Source organism: Arabidopsis thaliana, chromosome 5, assembly GCF_000001735.4.
Source record: "Arabidopsis thaliana chromosome 5, partial sequence".
NCBI lineage: Eukaryota > Viridiplantae > Streptophyta > Magnoliopsida > Brassicales > Brassicaceae > Arabidopsis > Arabidopsis thaliana.
In genome coordinates, this window is record NC_003076.8 from 6,258,130 (window position 1) to 6,274,678 (window position 16,549).

The following is a 16,549-nucleotide window of genomic DNA, read 5'->3' on the forward strand; positions in this document are numbered from 1 at the left end:
GATAGTAAACAACAAGGGCGTTTGGTCTAGTGGTATGATTCTCGCTTTGGGTGCGAGAGGTCCCGAGTTCGATTCTCGGAACGCCCCTTCCTTTTTACTCATTTTAATGAGTTGACAAGAAACACTTCTCTCAGGAGCCAAAAAATTTAAAATTTTCAAAACATTCTTGAACCTAGAATCTCATTCACAACAGCTCTTTCACTTGATGTACACAAATCACACATTCTCACTGTAATTCCACAAAAGTTATTTTCATACAAAAGTACAAACTACAAAGAACTTGTATATCTACAGGTCTCAATGTTGTAAGAGAACCCATCTATCTATGCAGCAATTTACCCTTTCAAATCCGAACTTTAAGAACAGAAGAGACTATCTTTATACTAAGTTTGTATTCCGCGGAAACCGCACAGGCCGAGAGGAATAACAAATGCACAACAAGTTTAAGCACATTGCCATCCCGAAACCCAGTATCCCTGCAAAAAGCATTGCATAGATAACCGGCACACGAAGCTGCAACAAAAGATATTTACATGAGAACTTTTTCCAATTGTAGGTATGTGATTATGTGTTTTAAGTAATTCAAAGCCTAAAACATACGGTTTAGTATTACTTACTGTAGCATATAATAGATGAACAAGCAATGCCACTAGTGCAAACTCAAGAGCTGCGTATGTCCATATGTATTCTCTGATCGCTGCAAGTCCGGAAAGTAACAGTTAACAGTTTTACATAATTGTGTTGGGGGAAGAACAATATAGATTGGAAATTTTTCTTGAGGGAGTGGTATTATACCGAGGATGACGGCAAAAGTTGAGGCTAAGAGTGCAAGGGTGAATGAAAATGGCGCTGCAACAAATATTGCCTGTGAATTCAAGTCACGAATCTACAGAATAGATAAGATTCCCTGTTATGTTGTCTTCGCAATGAAAGGTAAGATCTTTGTAATGAAAGATGGGATATTTGTTATGAAATACCGGAATGTATGTGTTTTTGAATACTCGGGGTAAGAAAAAGGAAGCATTACCAGTAAATGTTCAAGGAAGAAGAAGTAGCAGACGGTGCTGATGAGTACAAGCACTACAAACTCTTGCCCAACACTGCATTACCAGTCATTCGATTATCAATTGTCAGATTCTTTAAGGAACTTTGGACAAGGAAAAAGGGAAAAAGTTTTTAAAGCGTTCTGATTTACCTGATGCTTTGTGGCTCTGAACTCTGCTGAGTGAGTTCCCGTCTATTGGTAAGTTGATTAATTGTTGGGACACGGAGGAGTATCACTGGTAAGTTCCGGACTTCTTGTCTGCATACATCGCAGATTCGTGTTCCTTTTGTACTAAACCACTTAATGGCACAATGCTCGTGAACAAGTCTGAGGTCACCTTTGCAACTGCATTCCATTTTCAGTGTGTTACCTTCTTCGCACACATCAAGACAAATCCTGCATACTGCTTCTTCTTCAGGAATTTCTTCTTCTGTTTCTTCTGCAGGAACTGGAGTGATTTGATCTGCCAATGAAAACAGAAGAAATAAGGAACATAGGAGTGTGAACTTGCCGTTTCATTGATAAAAAAAAACAATTTTCTTTGAAGTGATAAAGCTTCTCGTGAATCAATCTATTCCATCATTATCCATGAATTCTAAAAGCAGCCGGCAAAAACAAATAGAGCTCAAAACTTCAATGAAAGTTAGAAATAATACCGCCATTTGCTTCATTTGAAATGTGATTTTTGTTGTCGTCAAAAGAGACAGCTCGTACAATCACTCTGTTCATGGACAAGGATCTTGAAACAGATGCATGAAGACCATCTTTCTGCATCAAACAAATTCCAATCTTATACTTTCGAAAAGAAGCTATTTGAAGAAAATTAAAATACTTTTGCACACTACAATTAAAATGAGACTCACATTAGACTTAGGCTGTTCACTATGCACCACAGCGGAAACAGGCGTTGTAGATACAACCAGAGACAGTTTAGCAGAATTACTAGAAGGAAGTGACAAACACCTTTTCCAGTAAGGCGATGTGATCGGACTTGCAACAAGAGGCTTTTCACTGGTTTCTGAAACACTAGGACTTAGTAGCAATCTTCTCTCATAGTTTGGTAGAGAAGCTTTCCTTTTCAGACTCAGATTTCTCAAAATTCCTAAACTAGGCGTCGGTTTTGGTGGTATTTGGATAGAAACATCCAATTGGCTTCCACTTGGCTGAGATCTGGATACATCTTCAACAGATTGTTCTTTAACCTGATAACAATCATTGATTAAAACCTCATACTGATAAATAAAAAAATGAATCTTTCTACAGTGAAGCAACCAAGTTAACAATCATAGCAATCAGGGACTGAAGAACACTAAGTATGCAATTCTCCATTTCCTTTTTTTCTGATTGGTTAATTTCAGATACCAGTGATAAACCCTAGATTATTCACAAAATGAAATTCATGAAACGATACCAAACCAATTGAGCAAGAAATGTAAAACCCTTTAGCGATTCTGAAAAATATACATTTAAAATCACACTAACGGAGACTTTGTATTATAAAGATTTCAACTTTAACCTAGAATCTAGCAAAAGAATTACAAAAATTTAAGATTTCGAATACCTGAGAAGAAGAAGAAGAAGAAGAAGAACCAGTAGAAGAATCTTTAGCGAGAACAAAATTTCTGGGCGGTTGAATTGAAGAGCCTTCCATCATAATCGAACCAATAGAAACCAAAACAATTTTGAAGAAATCAAGTTTGATCGACAAAAAAATCTGAGCCAGGGAGAGAAGCAATCAATCTAAAGAGATTTGAGAAATTTGTCGTTTATTAATATGTAGCTAAAATCCGACAAGAGAGATTTTTTTTATTAATGTGTGTGTGTATGCAACTATGCATGCATCAGAAGAATCCAGCATTTTTACTGCTCTTTAATTACCCGCTTAATTCAATTACCAGTCAAACTCACTCTTCCTCTGTTCTTCAGTTACCCATTTACTTTAATTCGACTAAACCGAACTAAACCAAACAAAAATGCTTAGACCAAAGCCTGCTTAATTTATTTCCCATCAATATCACTTACCAAATACAAAATAAGAGTGTATTCAACATTCATATCAATTGGGCGCCGACCCAGTCTGTGTCCGGATAGCCCATTATATAACTTTTGGGCTAAAAATATTTATTTGCAAAACAAAAAAAAACAAAAAAAACCGCGAGCTTGTGAGACATAAGAGAGAAGACGAACAGAGTGTTCACAAACCCTAACATTTCAGAAAGACGATTACTCGATAACACAGAAGAGAGATTAAATGGTAAATCTCATGCGGAAGTTCGCAAAATCGTAAGTTCCTGTTTCATATCGTTATGATATTTGACCATTTCGTAGTTAGGTTTCGGGATTGCTTTGATAAGGTAGTTGGATTCTCTCCATTTGTAATAACCGTATCAGTTTTTTGAATTTCAGGATTGGTAGACCGGGAACAGAATTTTGGAGAGGGGAAGATATGATAAGCGCATTACCTGATCATTTGCTATGTCATATACTTATTTTTCTTTCTACTGATGAATCTGTTTTGACGAGTGTTTTGTCTTCTAGATGGAGAAATCTCTGGAAATGGGTTCCTAGGTTAGACTTAAACACCTCTGATTTCCCATACCCTAATGACGTAACTTGTGCGGCTTTCATCGACAAGTTTCTGAATCTTTATAACGAATCCTACTTGCGGGAATTCAAGTTAAGAATTGACCAAGCTAACTTTCGCAGTAATGTATCTCTTTATGAGCCGTGTCTTGGTGTAGTGATTAAGAAGCCCAACGTTCGGCATTTCCAAGTTGAGAGTGATCTGCTTGAGCATTGGTGCACTAGTGAGATACGATTAACCCTTTCTGCTTGCCAGGCATTGGTATGCTTAAAGCTCCATTTAGTATGGCTGAATGACTTTGAGTCTCTATCTTTGCCCTGTCTCAAGATCATGTACTTGGAAGACGTTGTATTTCCTAGCGATGCGGCTGCAGAGACGCTAATCTCGTGCTCTCCGGTTCTTGAAGATTTAAAACTAAGCCTCCATAGAGATGATGTTGTAGTTGTTCTACGTGTCTACTCACAGTCACTAAAGAGCTTCACTCTAAAACGGGCGGTTCCTGTTTATGCTATAAACGGTGCACATACAGTGTTGGTCGATACTCCGAGGCTTGTGTATATGAGTCTCATAGATTACCAATTCAAAAGCTTCAAGATAATCAGCATGAGTGACTATGTCAAGGTTGATCTTGATGTCGACTTTGAACTGATGCGTGATGAATTATCGGAAAGAAATATTGTCTATGATCTTCTCAACAATTTTTCAGGTGTTAGAAATATGACCATCTCGTGGACAACTCTTAAGGTATGTAAAGTAAAACTGTTTACAAGCTCTAAAATTTCACTTTATCATTCTTTTTCTCACTTTCATGTTCTGTTTACTCTTCTTTTTGCTCGCAGTTTATCCATAGATTCCATGACATGAACCCACTACCCAAATTTCGTGACTTGACCCGTTTGCGTGCAACTATGTCCTCAGACGCCTCTCTGGAAGTGTTGCGAATCGTTCTTGAGAGCTGCCCGAAGCTGAAACACTTTCACTTCACCTTGGTAATGATCTGCAAGTTTCTTACCTAAGAAATGTTTTTTAATCTACTCATTTCTGGTTTGGATATGTTGCTTTGTATTTGCAGGAATTGGTTAATGATTTTCCAGAGGCAGTAATAACTGGATTCTCGAGAGTGTTACCTCGTTGTTTGGTATTTTCCCTTGAATCCGTTGAAATGGAAAGCCCGATCACGGAGAAAGCAACGGAACTGAAACTGGTAAGATACTTTCTGGAGAACTCAGCAACACTCAAGAAGCTTGTTCTACTTCTGAATCATGAGTCTACTGGAGAGAAACACGAGCCTGGTGTCTTGAAACAACTCATTGAATCTCCAAGACGCTCTAGTTTGTGTCAATTTGAAGTTCTTGCAGTGCCTCCAAATCCGGAACCGTGGTGGATTTATGTAAAACCCCAGAGGTTTCTTTAGTGCTATCGCTGATGAAATTCTCATACCTTCCTTTATGTTACTCTATTTTTATTACGTCTATGTTGTAACCTACATCAAAGTTGCATTTGACAAAGGAAGGGGACGGTCTAGTCCAAAAGTTTGCCACTAGGTTCCACTACCTCATGTCGTTCGTTTGAATCACCATCTTGTGCAAGTAGCTTGAATCCATTCTTTTACATCCGCTTGGAATTTGTAAAACTACTCTGGAAGAGTTTTTGGTATTTTGTAATGCCTTGGGTCTTTTGAAAGTCTAAAAATGTGGGATATGTTTTCGGAGATTTGTGATATTGTTAAAGGGATATTTTGACAGTCTCTAAATCTTCATGGAAAAAGGGCAAGTGAAGAGGGTATACTTGATGCTTCTCTTCGGAAAGGCAACATATTTGGCACAGTCGATTAATCTGAATTCCTCTTGAATTGATTGTTCTTTGGTAAGGTTGGTAATTTCCATACTGAGTTCTACAAAGAAACAGAGTCTACATTAGACGGAGGATCATGAGTAAGATAACCAATAACACTAGTTCAAAAGCGTGATCACGGAGAAAGCAACTGAACTGAAACTGGTTAGATACTTTCTGGGGAAGTCAACAACACTCGAGAAGCTCGTTTTACGTCTGAATGATGAGTCTTCTGGAAAGAAACACAAGCCTGGTGTCTTGAAACAACTCTCTGAATCTCCAAGACGCTCTAGTTTGTGTCAATTTATCATTCTTTGATTTGATGCACTCAGTTTACAGCTTTTATTATAAAAAGCGTTATGTTTTTTTATTCACCTCTTTTGGTTTGAATTCTAAACCCCAAACATAAATGAAATCAACATTTAAAAAATTATTTTATGGTTGATTGTTAATTTTTCTTTAGAATATCAATTTTTATACATGATATGATATACTGTACTAGATATATTGATTTATAGTTTATCCTTTTTAAATACCTCACTAAATTAAAAAAAAAAAATCATTTGCATAATTCAAAGTCCAATACTTTCATTTTGTTTCCTCTTTTTCTTTTGTCTATTTAATTATTGTTTTTTACGCAACCCCACCACTACCAGATCTTTAAAAGGCACACGACACGATCAAGAAATAAGACTTTAGGACCAACCGGAGTTAAACGTAGTCAACCGCAGACGATTCAGAGGAGAGTTTCATTTCCGCCGGAATATTTCAACTCCGGTAAGTTAAATTTTCACCTTACTCTACGGCCCTCCGGTCACTGAACCATGTTTGCGTTTCCACTTCATCTTTTGTTGATCATATATATATAAAGTCAATATTTTGGTGTAAACGATCGAGACAAAGATCTCTCAAGCATGCTTATTTCAGTCAGAGGCCAATTTTTGAGAAACTAACGTTTGCAAATTGTGAAATTCGTTTAATCTGGTCATTTGTATTTCAGTCTTGATACAAAAAAGCTATGCAAGGACGAGTTAGGGGAAGTGGGGAAGACAGGATAAGCATATTACCTGAACCATTGCTATGTCATATACTTAGCTTTCTTAGGACTAAAGATTCTGTTAGGACAAGTGTTCTGTCTTCTAGATGGAGAGATCTCTGGCTATGGGTTCCTAGATTAGACTTGGACAAATCCGACTTCTCTGATGACAATCCATCTGCCAGTTTCGTCGATAAGTTTCTGAATTTTCGAGGTGAATCTTACTTGCGTGGATTCAAGTTAAACACTGACCACGATGTCTATGACATTTCTACACTCGACGCCTGTCTGATGAGACTTGATAAGTGTAAGATTCAGCATTTTGAAATCGAGAATTGTTTTGGCTTTTGTATCCTCCTGATGCCTTTGATAATTCCAATGTGTCACACTTTGGTAAGCTTGAAACTCAGTTTCGTAATTCTGAGTAAATTCGGGTCTCTTTCTTTACCCTGTCTCGAGATAATGCACTTTGAAAAGGTTATATTTCCCAGTGACAAGTCTGCAGAGGTGCTAATTGCATGCTCTCCGGTTCTTAGAGATTTGAGAATAAGCCAGAGTGGAGATGATGCTGTTGAAGTTTTACGCGTCTGCTCTGCCTCACTGAAGAGCTTCACTCTGAAACGGACGGATCATGATTATGTTGGAAATGGTGAATATACAGTTGTGATCGATACTCCGAGACTTGAGTATCTGAATCTCAAAGATTATCAATGCCAAGGCTTCAAGATAGTCAGTATGAGTGAATATGTCAGGGTTCATGTTGATGTCGTATTTGAAGTGATAGGTGGTACTGTATTGTCGAAAAGAAATATCATTTGTGATTTTCTATCCTGTGTCTCAAACGTCAGATATATGACCATCTCAAGGAGGAGTCTTGAGGTATATATACTAAGTACTAACACACACTGATCCGTAAACTTTTCCCTGAGAATATTTACTTAATTTACTTTACCTTGCAGTTCATCTATCGTCACCTGGAATTGAAGCCACGATTCAAATTTCATGACTTGGCTCGTTTGCGTGCTACTATGTTCTCAAACTCCTCTCCGGAAATGTTGCCAGTCATTCTTGAGACATGCCCGAATCTGAAACACCTCACCTTGGTGATTCGTTGCTTTGACTCTACAACTTCTTACAAAGATTATTTTCTATGTGGTACACTCATCTTGGTTTTGGGATTTGCAGGAATTGGTTCATGATTCTCTAGTGACGGAGGGGACAAGTGGACTTTTGACTGTGCTGCCTCGTTGTTTGATATCATCCCTTGCATCTGTCGATATCGAAAGCCCAATCACGGATAAAGCAACGGAACTGAAACTGGTTAGCTACTTGTTGGAGAACTCGACAACTCTGAAGAAGCTTGTTCTACGTTTGAATCAGTCTTGTAGAGATAAATATGAGCCAGGTCTCTTGAAACAAGTCTTACAATCTCCAAGGTGCTCTAGTTTGTGTCAATTAGTCATTCTCTGACAGAACGTTGTTGATGCAGTACACATAGTTGATCTTGATTTATGATACAGCCTGAGTAATGAATGTCTTTCTTTTTAAGAATGCTCAAACTGAAACTTACAAAGTCTAAACCTCAACTTAACTTGAGAAGTTATTTGATTGATAAAGAAGTAACTACAACTAGTTGCAGAGAGCTTGATCTGAGGTCTTGGAATGTAATGAGACACAGAAAAGAATCGAGTATCCGTCACTTCATCTTCTGCTCAGTGAAGAGGACATGACGGTTGACTCGAGGATCGTACTTACGGAACTCGAGCTTCTCAAGAAGTCCCTTGGTACTCTTCCTCTTGACATAGAAGAAACCAGTTCCAGCAGCTGAGACAAGACGGATGAACATGAACGTCTTCTTCCTCTTGTCCCCCATTTTCTCACTTGACTACACCATAGAGAGGAGATCATTAACGATCAAATCTCAGTTCAATATGTGCATCAAGCGACATAAAAACCTAGACAAACTAAAGACCAAAGTGCAATCACGAAACTTTTCTTTTTAGATTTTGAAAGCAGAGAACTGAGAACATTAGGAACATTACCATTCGAAAGATTACAGAAAATAAACAAAAAGATGCAAAAACGTAATCCTAGATCATTCAATCCAAAATGGGCAAAAAAACTTGCGCTAATAACAAAATGAAACATTAGAATTCACCGAAATGCAACTTCAACAAGAAAAAATACTCACAGATGCTCAAACACAGAGCTGAAAGCATCAGAAACTAAAGAAACTTACCGATGGCAAAAGGCGACAACACGGTGGTGATACGGCGGCGGAGATGAAACGGGAATGAGACCAAGGAAGTAGGAACACTGTCATTAAAAAGAGACAAGACACTAAATTTTCATTCGGCCCATTAAATCTGAATAGGCCCAATATTCTTTTAGCTACTCTCACCTGGTTTTGTTGTTCTCTTTTCTCTCTCTCTTTTCTCTCTCTCTTTTCTATTTCCGTCGGACTCAGTGGAGAAGAAGAAGAAGATCCAAATCGATCCGTTGAAAAGGTACGACGATGTTCGTTCTCTGCTCTCTCAGTCTTTATCTTCCTGTCAGCTTCTCTTAGTTTAGATTCATGGATTTCGATTCCGATTTTTTGGGGGATTGCGTTAGATTGGATTAATTTTAGTTTCTCCATTTCGGATTCTGGTTTAGGAATTTCGAATTTGCTGTGCGATGTCGAGTGCGGTGGACGCTACGGGAAACCCGATCCCTACTTCGGCGGTTTTAACGGCGTCAGCGAAGCATATAGGTATGAGGTGTATGCCGGAGAATGTTGCGTTCCTCAAATGCAAGAAGAATGATCCAAACCCAGAGAAGTGTCTCGACAAAGGTCGTGACGTCACTCGCTGCGTGCTTGGCTTGTACGTATCTTTAGCTCATTATATTTTCCTTCTACTTTGCAAGTTTAGTAGTTTTGGCTTTGGTTTTGGTTAGGAAGCCTCGAGTATCAAATGGTTGATTTAGGATTCTAATCATAGAGTGTAAGCCTGGGATTCAGAAATGAGACCTGAATGAAGAAACGATTGGGTCTCTGGATTTCAAGAAATTAGGAACTGTAGGGACTTTGATCACTTCTTTTGTGCTAAACTAAGTGAGCCAAAGTATCTGACTATAGCTGTGACAATATCGTGGAATCATCTTAGCAATGGGCATGAGACCATAAAAAAAGCACACTTAAGTAGTTATGGAAGTCATAGGTTGAGCTTAGATCAGCCATCAAATCGTTTTTCATTGAGCTCTGGTTTTGTATATGCTTTAGAGTTCAGACTGTATTTCATGGAGGAACTATCTATTACACTCAGACATATTACAATCTTTGTAGAAATTGGGTTGTTTCATATATCCTTGCTCTCAGATGTTGGCCAAGTAGAAACAGTTTCATACCACAACTTCTCATGGTTTTTTCCTCAACTTATAAGCCATTAAGAAGCCATTTGCTTCCCTAAAAATGTTGGTCTAAGACTTAGTTGGATGTGCAGAAGTTGTTTAGTATGATGTAATCCTCTAATAATATCAATATAAGAAGACTTTCAGCATCATCGAGATCGTAGATTAATAATGTTGGGTCCACATGCAGATATTATGTTATTTCTTCGGTAAAGCATTAAATTTGTTGTATGAATTATGCAGGCTGAAGGATCTTCACCAGAAGTGCCAAAAGGAGATGGATGATTATGTTGGGTGTATGTATTACTACACAAACGAGTTTGATCTGTGTAGGAAAGAGCAAGAAGCCTTCGAGAAAGTGTGTCCCTTGAAATGAGAATCACAAGTTCTTGTCATGTTTTGATTTGTATCTCATAATAAAGCAAAATGTTCATTTTTGAATGAGCTTTACTCTCTCCATCTCTTGTTTGTTGTCATCCCATTTATTTCCTCTCAGATGCTTTCGTAGTGAGTTCCAAAGACAACTAAATGACTCAGTTTTATTGTTCGATGGTTCACTAATCAGCACAGAATGGAACAATTGTTTTTATCTGCTTATATTCTACCATACTTGACAGTATACTAGTAATTTTGTGACTAAAAACTGTTAGAGAACCATATCCAACAGCTAGGATGTCTTGCTATGATCTTGTGGTTATGCTTGTGGATATTGGTGAAACATTGAAGGTTTGTTACAAAACAGAGAATGGAACTTAAGTTGGGTTATCTAAAATGAAACAAACAAACAAAACAAAAAGAGCAAAAATATTTATAGTAAAACTTCAGATTCCTCTTATGTTTCACTAAGGAAGTTGCCTACTTCAAAGCCAAAATAGTATTATAGAAAGCCATTCCTTCTTCTTATTTATCAACGACTGCAACAAAACACCATTCATCATCAGTCATCACAGATGTTAATAGAGATAGAGTTGGATGTGAGTGAATCAAACTAAATGTCAATGGCGCTAGCTCTAGTCCTTGATCTAGAGAGGCATTTAGATTAAATAACAATGCAGCTATTTATTTACCTTAAGGATCGAGAACGGGACCTTGACAGACATCGAGACCTGATTGGAGTAAGCACCCTCTCCTCTCTAGGACTTCTACAGTTTCTAGACTTGTATTCCCTCTCATTTCGAGGCAAAGGAGAACGTGAAATAGATCTTGACCTTCTTCGAGGAGAGTACAAATCATCCTCTCTTACTTTACTATGCCTGTGCTTGTGCCAGTGAAAAAGAAGAAGATTAAAACGGCTTTTACATACTGAGACAATTAATTTTGTTCTAAACATACAATACAAGAAGAATGAAAACGTATTACTAATGTTCTTCAAATGGCTTTTGTTCCTTCTCACGCTATAACTGAGAAAAGTTGTTTCTTTATCTAATGACTACCTTCAACACATTTTCTGGAAGATACATTTATAACTTGAAAGATCTCTTCTCTCCAACTTTTCTGGAGCAAAACGCTCCAAAATCTCTCATTTCTCCGAGTTTATGGAACAAAACCTATCTTTAATCTTGTGAAATTTCTCTACTGTCCACAACATTGAATGGCTCTATTTCTCCAAATACCATTCTTTCTTTGGCCACTATAAGTCTATTCATTCATTATTTGACCGGATGACAAAATGGCATACGCAAAACAAAACACAAGTCAAGCTCAATTCAGTACAGATAGTACCTACAAAACTCTCTTGCTAAAGTTATAGATAACTTGTTGACCAAGTGGTATTCAAGCTCTAGCTTACCAAAGCTGGTGAAGATGACATTTGGTGAAATAAGTCTTCAGGTTCAGATTTTAGGAAAAACAGACACCCTAATAAACATTTTTTCTACAAGACTTATCAACCTAGACGTGTCCAATTTGTGCCTTGTCATTGTATTATCCACACACAACTGACAGACAATCTAAGTGACTAGGAACCAGTGCCGTTTGCATTCACATGAGCGAGTTCCAAGAATAAATAAAGAGCCTTATGAAACAGAGAGTCATCATACACTATTATAACAAATGCCTAATAGATATAGATGAGAATCAAACCTTGACTCTCGCCTTGGAGGCGAACGCGAACGTGAATGAGCTGATGACAAGAAAGGACATAGTTAGTAAACATCACAGGGTACATAGGTATTGTTCTAACCATACACTGCAGTTGTCCTGAGACATATCAAAAATGTTAAAAGCAAACCAAAAAGCTACTTACAACGATATCTGCGCCTTGGTGATCTGTGTGAAGTCCTCTTGTAGTCCCCGTGTCGACCACTATATTAAACGAAATAGGATTTGGAAGTAACTAAGATAATTACTTACAAAACATTTACATTCATATAAAAATATGATACAAACACAAGAAAACGGACTCTTCACCTTGTACCGTTAGTAGTACGCATTTCTTGTGGAGTTTTCCGGTTCTCCTCAGCGAAAACAATGGCTATCTCACGCCCACCAATAACTTTGTGATTCATTCGTTTCATTGCCTCAGCTGCATCTTCAGCATAACGATACTTAACAAATCCAAACCCTCTCGGCTCCCTAAACCACAAAATAATATCACATTAAAGTTAAGAGTTCCTACTCAACAAACAACTACTTGAACTGACACCAAAAGTTACCAATCAAATTAGTCAAGAATCCATACACATTGACAATGTGACATTGTTAAGAGAAATAACCAGTAAGCTAAAGCTAAGCTAGGAAATAGCTAAAAGCATCTGATTATAAAAGACAAAGCTTGACATATACCCAGTATAATAATTCCTAGGCAGGTATATGTCCTTGAGTGGACCAAACCGTTCAAACGAATCCCTAAGATCGTTCGGCCTGAAAAACAAGAAAACATTCCAAAACTCGTGTCAATTAATCAACATTAGAGAACTTGTGATGTCCTTGATGGAATCTGAACAGTAGAGAAGGACGGAGAGACCTAGCATCGAGAGGGAGATTACGGATAAGCAAACCAGAAGGACCAGAGGATTCGTGATCACGAGAAGACGGACGTTCGCGGAGGCGATTATCGTCGTAGCCTTTCCGTTCGCGAGGTGGTGACCTGTCACGAGGACGGGGACTATAGCTTCTGCTCCGGCTTCTCGCTCTAGCCATCGAAGATTTCTCTTCCTTAGGTCTTCTTCTCAAACAAATCCAATCTTCGGAGCAATTGAATAGCAAAACCCTAACCCTGTCGGAAAACGAGTTAGAGAGTGAATTTTGGAGGGAGAGAGGAAGAAATCGACGACTGTGAAAGTTTTTCAAAACACAACACTTGCCGGAAGCTGGCTACGGTCTGACTTTGTTTGTTAATTCTTATGGGCTTTCAAATTTGCAAACTATGGGCTTATATAAATCAAAGCTTTAAAGGCTTTGTGTCAAAGTTGTTGACAAAAAAAAAGAAAAAACTCGTACCTTGACTCGTCCGGTTCCAAAAACTCGGTCACCCAAAAATAAAAATCAAAACCCTTCGATAAACCTCCCGGAGGAGAGGAGACACCCGAAATGTTCGCCGTATCACCGTCGTCATTCTCGCCGACAACCATTTCTCCGGTGAGTTACAATTCTTCTTCTCGCCTCAATTTCTTTCCCCATAATCTTCACGTTCTCTCGCTCTTGCCTCTTGTAGCGCCGTAGTGGACAGAGGAACGAACCTCGAAAATTCTCGGTGGTGAGAGCTGGAGCTAAGAGAATACTATACGGTAAAGATAGCAGAGAGAAACTCCAAGCCGGAATCGATAAGTTAGCTGATGCTGTTTCCATCACCTTAGGCCCTAGAGGTTAGTGAATTAGATTTCGATTTTGGCTACGATTTGAAGTTTTTTTCCGGGCAGAATCTGATTATGAGCAAACCAACCCTTCTCTGGGATTTCGAATTGATTTTTTTTCAATGTGGAAACCACGACGCAGGGCGTAATGTAGTGCTTGCTGAAAAAGATACAATCAAAGTGATTAACGATGGTGTCACCATTGCTAAATCTATTGAGCTTCCTGACACTATTGAGAACGCTGGAGCAACATTAATCCAAGAGGTTATTCATATTCATGGTGGCTAAATGATTCCCCTTCTTTTCCCCATTGTTAGTTCATTCTTTGAGCTCTAAATGGTATCAATTAGTTATCTGAACCTTGCGAGTTTCTATCTTGTGTAGGTTGCGATTAAAATGAACGAATCAGCGGGTGACGGGACAACCACTGCAATCATTTTGGCTAGAGAAATGATCAAAGCTGGTTCTTTGGCTATTGCTTTTGGAGCTAATGCTGTTTCTGTGAAGAATGGAATGAATAAGACTGTTAAAGAGTTGGTCAGGGTGTTGCAGATGAAAAGTATTCCTGTTCAAGGGAAGAATGATATTAAAGGTTACTTTATACTTATTACTAAATAATTATGATCCAACTCCTGTCTTAATTTTGAAATAATAGGGATTTTTTGTGTTCTGTAGCTGTGGCTTCAATCTCTGCTGGTAACGATGAATTTGTGGGGAATTTGATTGCTGAGACTGTGGAAAAGATTGGCCCTGATGGTGTCATCTCCATTGAATCATCTTCCACTTCAGAAACGTCTGTTATAGTTGAGGAAGGAATGAAGGTTAGTTTCAAACTTAAGTTGGATGTTTTAAAGGCTTCACAATGGCAGTTTCACACTTACCATTGTTAACATTATCAAACCATTGAGTTTCTGTGATTCATGAGGAAATTTCTTTTGTACAGTTTGACAAGGGCTATATGTCGCCTCATTTCATCACAAATCAGGAGAAATCTACGGTGGAATTCGACAAAGCTAAAATTCTTGTGACGGATCAGAAAATCACTTCAGCCAAAGAATTAGTTCCGTTACTGGAGAAAACCTCACAACTGAGTGTTCCGCTCCTTATAATTGCAGAAGATATCTCTGCGGAAGTGCTTGAGATACTGGTGGTGAACAAGAAGCAAGGTTTGATCAATGTCGCAGTTGTGAAATGTCCAGGAATGTTGGATGGGAAAAAGGCTTTGCTACAAGACATTGCACTCATGACAGGTTTTTCTCAATCATTTGTACTTTCCAAGTAAATTTTTACTGAAAATTTTCAGGTGATAACATGACAAATCATATACACAGGAGCTGATTATCTTTCCGGAGATTTAGGCATGTCGCTCATGGGTGCAACTTCAGATCAGCTGGGTGTTTCTCGTAGAGTAGTAATTACAGCTAATTCAACAACTATAGTCGCAGACGCTTCTACTAAACCAGAGATTCAGGCAAGAATTGCTCAGATGAAGAAGGATCTAGCTGAGACAGATAATTCATATCTTTCAAAAAAAATAGCAGAGAGAATTGCTAAGCTCACAGGAGGCGTGGCTGTAATAAAGGTCCGATTTTACAATAACCCATTCTTTGTTTATAATATGCTGCGACAACTTGGGCTTTCATCAGAACATAATTTCTACCTAAGTAAGAATAAAAAATACTGTTTCAGCTCTTGATATTTCTTTTGAGTCCTATATATCAGCTTAACCCTGTCTCAATATAGGTTGGAGGCCACACTGAAACAGAACTTGAGGACAGAAAACTAAGAATAGAGGACGCGAAGAATGCTACATTTGCAGCCATGAGAGAAGGTATAGTTCCAGGTGGTGGTGCTACTTATATCCATCTTTTAGATGAGATACCGAGAATCAAGAAGAATCTAATGGAAGATTCATACGAACAAATAGGTGCAGATATTGTAGCAATGGTATGAAAACGTAATGACAAAACAAAACATGTTTTCTTAACCATACTGGATTCGTAAAGTAACCTTTTAAGAGTGAAAAATCACTTTAATTTTTTTGTTTGCAGGCACTCACTGCACCTGCAATGGCCATAGCAACCAATGCTGGGGTTGATGGATCAGTTGTGGTGCAGAAAACCAGAGAACTCGAATGGAGAAGTGGTTACAACGCAATGTCTGGAAAGTATGAGGATCTTCTAAACGCTGGAATCGCAGATCCTTGTCGGGTTTCAAGATTCGCCCTTCAAAACGCAGTTTCCGTTGCCGGCATTATTCTCACAACTCAAGCAGTACTCGTGGAGAAGATCAAGCAACCTAAACCTGCTGTTCCTCAAGTTCCTGGCATACCCACATCATAACCAACCACCACCAAAGGTAACAAAGAAGCACAAAAACCAAACTCTCTACTGCAGATTTTGTCAGAATCTAAACCTTTGCTCACAAAGTGGTGTTTAATCTTGTTGTGTTTTAACTAAACATTAGAATCTGTGATGCAATGGTATGTGCAGAGTGAAAGAAAAAAAAGATTGTTGGAATCATTGTTGCTTATTGTGTTAGCTAAGCTAGTAGTTAGCCTCAAATTTCGGAGAAAGCAAGAAAATGCCTTGTAATGCAAGATTCTTACGCTGTAAGCCCTAGTTGAATGTGTATACGGACATCTTTTATATTATTTTCTTTTGTCAGTTTTGTGCTTAGAAAGCGTCATCAAGTCTCAATTATTATGCAATTTCATCTTATTAAACTTTTGTAGCCTATGTGGTTATGTCGAGACGTATTTGGAGTAATTCAATACATTAAGAATAAGCTCTCAATCGACAATCAGTAGTTTTTATCTCCAATTGAATTACAGAGATCGAACTCGGGTTCTTAATCTTACCAGACCC

General features: G+C 38.2%; 7 protein-coding genes and 1 non-coding gene across 17 annotated transcripts; 5 read left to right on the forward strand and 3 right to left on the reverse strand.

Moving 5' to 3' along the window:
• The first annotated feature begins 15 nt into the window (after window positions 1-15).
• Window positions 16-87, forward strand: AT5G18755. The gene has a single exon. It is a non-coding gene; the product is annotated as a tRNA-Pro (tRNA).
• A 46-nt stretch (window positions 88-133) lies between these two features.
• AT5G18760 (RING/U-box superfamily protein) lies at window positions 134-2,887 on the reverse strand. 2 transcript variants are annotated; one of them, NM_121881.4, is made up of 8 exons: window positions 2,607-2,887; window positions 1,909-2,247; window positions 1,702-1,813; window positions 1,196-1,508; window positions 1,028-1,100; window positions 796-886; window positions 618-697; window positions 134-513 (listed from the first exon to the last, which is right to left on the reverse strand). In NM_121881.4, exons 1-8 carry the CDS (start codon window positions 2,697-2,699, stop codon window positions 379-381), a joined length of 1,236 nt encoding a protein of 411 aa, NP_197377.2. In that variant the 5' UTR covers window positions 2,700-2,887; the 3' UTR covers window positions 134-378. The 2 variants fall into 2 exon arrangements, with proteins under 2 accessions (NP_197377.2, NP_001332719.1); NM_001343566.1 differs by having other exon boundaries at window positions 796-1,100.
• Window positions 2,888-3,181: 294 nt separating this feature from the next.
• Window positions 3,182-5,592, forward strand: AT5G18770 (F-box/FBD-like domains containing protein). Of its 2 annotated transcripts, NM_121882.4 has the most exons (4): window positions 3,182-3,328; window positions 3,452-4,373; window positions 4,469-4,618; window positions 4,702-5,592. In NM_121882.4, the coding sequence occupies exons 1-4, from the start codon at window positions 3,297-3,299 to the stop codon at window positions 5,041-5,043; spliced, it is 1,446 nt and encodes a 481-aa protein (NP_197378.1). In that variant the 5' UTR covers window positions 3,182-3,296; the 3' UTR covers window positions 5,044-5,592. The 2 variants fall into 2 exon arrangements, with proteins under 2 accessions (NP_197378.1, NP_001331254.1); NM_001343567.1 differs by having other exon boundaries at window positions 3,183-3,328; window positions 4,469-5,452.
• A 523-nt stretch (window positions 5,593-6,115) lies between these two features.
• Window positions 6,116-8,045, forward strand: AT5G18780 (F-box/RNI-like superfamily protein; the record flags this gene model as incomplete). 4 transcript variants are annotated; one of them, NM_001203403.2, is made up of 4 exons in its annotated part: window positions 6,123-6,239; window positions 6,463-7,377; window positions 7,458-7,601; window positions 7,684-8,045. In NM_001203403.2, the coding sequence occupies exons 2-4, from the start codon at window positions 6,481-6,483 to the stop codon at window positions 7,966-7,968; spliced, it is 1,326 nt and encodes a 441-aa protein (NP_001190332.1). In that variant the 5' UTR covers window positions 6,123-6,239; window positions 6,463-6,480. The 4 variants fall into 4 exon arrangements, with proteins under 4 accessions (NP_197379.1, NP_001329976.1, NP_001329977.1 ...); NM_121883.3 differs by having other exon boundaries at window positions 6,116-7,377; window positions 7,684-7,968; NM_001343569.1 differs by having other exon boundaries at window positions 6,116-6,239; window positions 7,458-7,697.
• On the reverse strand, window positions 7,963-8,798 carry AT5G18790 (Ribosomal protein L33 family protein). Its single transcript, NM_121884.3, has 2 exons — window positions 8,738-8,798; window positions 7,963-8,383 (listed from the first exon to the last, which is right to left on the reverse strand). Exon 2 carries the CDS (start codon window positions 8,369-8,371, stop codon window positions 8,195-8,197), a length of 177 nt encoding a protein of 58 aa, NP_197380.1. The 5' UTR covers window positions 8,372-8,383; window positions 8,738-8,798; the 3' UTR covers window positions 7,963-8,194.
• Window positions 8,799-8,844: 46 nt separating this feature from the next.
• Window positions 8,845-10,509, forward strand: AT5G18800 (Cox19-like CHCH family protein). 2 transcript variants are annotated; one of them, NM_180518.4, is made up of 3 exons: window positions 8,845-9,005; window positions 9,154-9,362; window positions 10,132-10,509. In NM_180518.4, exons 2-3 carry the CDS (start codon window positions 9,175-9,177, stop codon window positions 10,262-10,264), a joined length of 321 nt encoding a protein of 106 aa, NP_850849.1. In that variant the 5' UTR covers window positions 8,845-9,005; window positions 9,154-9,174; the 3' UTR covers window positions 10,265-10,509. The 2 variants fall into 2 exon arrangements, with proteins under 2 accessions (NP_850849.1, NP_197381.1); NM_121885.4 differs by having other exon boundaries at window positions 8,949-9,005; window positions 9,128-9,362.
• Window positions 10,510-10,514: 5 nt separating this feature from the next.
• SCL28 (SC35-like splicing factor 28) lies at window positions 10,515-13,196 on the reverse strand. Of its 2 annotated transcripts, NM_121886.4 has the most exons (7): window positions 12,854-13,196; window positions 12,673-12,750; window positions 12,298-12,462; window positions 12,134-12,192; window positions 11,971-12,010; window positions 10,956-11,141; window positions 10,515-10,802 (listed from the first exon to the last, which is right to left on the reverse strand). In NM_121886.4, the coding sequence occupies exons 1-7, from the start codon at window positions 13,027-13,029 to the stop codon at window positions 10,796-10,798; spliced, it is 711 nt and encodes a 236-aa protein (NP_197382.3). In that variant the 5' UTR covers window positions 13,030-13,196; the 3' UTR covers window positions 10,515-10,795. The 2 variants fall into 2 exon arrangements, with proteins under 2 accessions (NP_197382.3, NP_001331795.1); NM_001343570.1 differs by lacking the exon at window positions 10,515-10,802 and having other exon boundaries at window positions 10,896-11,141.
• A 60-nt stretch (window positions 13,197-13,256) lies between these two features.
• Window positions 13,257-16,470, forward strand: Cpn60alpha2 (TCP-1/cpn60 chaperonin family protein). 3 transcript variants are annotated; one of them, NM_001343571.1, is made up of 9 exons: window positions 13,257-13,467; window positions 13,544-13,694; window positions 13,825-13,962; window positions 14,067-14,274; window positions 14,358-14,503; window positions 14,626-14,932; window positions 15,014-15,264; window positions 15,426-15,629; window positions 15,734-16,470. In NM_001343571.1, exons 3-9 carry the CDS (start codon window positions 13,960-13,962, stop codon window positions 16,022-16,024), a joined length of 1,410 nt encoding a protein of 469 aa, NP_001330414.1. In that variant the 5' UTR covers window positions 13,257-13,467; window positions 13,544-13,694; window positions 13,825-13,959; the 3' UTR covers window positions 16,025-16,470. The 3 variants fall into 3 exon arrangements, with proteins under 3 accessions (NP_001330414.1, NP_197383.1, NP_001330413.1); NM_121887.3 differs by having other exon boundaries at window positions 13,825-13,946; NM_001343572.1 differs by having other exon boundaries at window positions 13,323-13,467; window positions 13,825-13,946; window positions 15,014-15,346; window positions 15,734-16,435.
• Window positions 16,471-16,549: the final 79 nt, after the last annotated feature.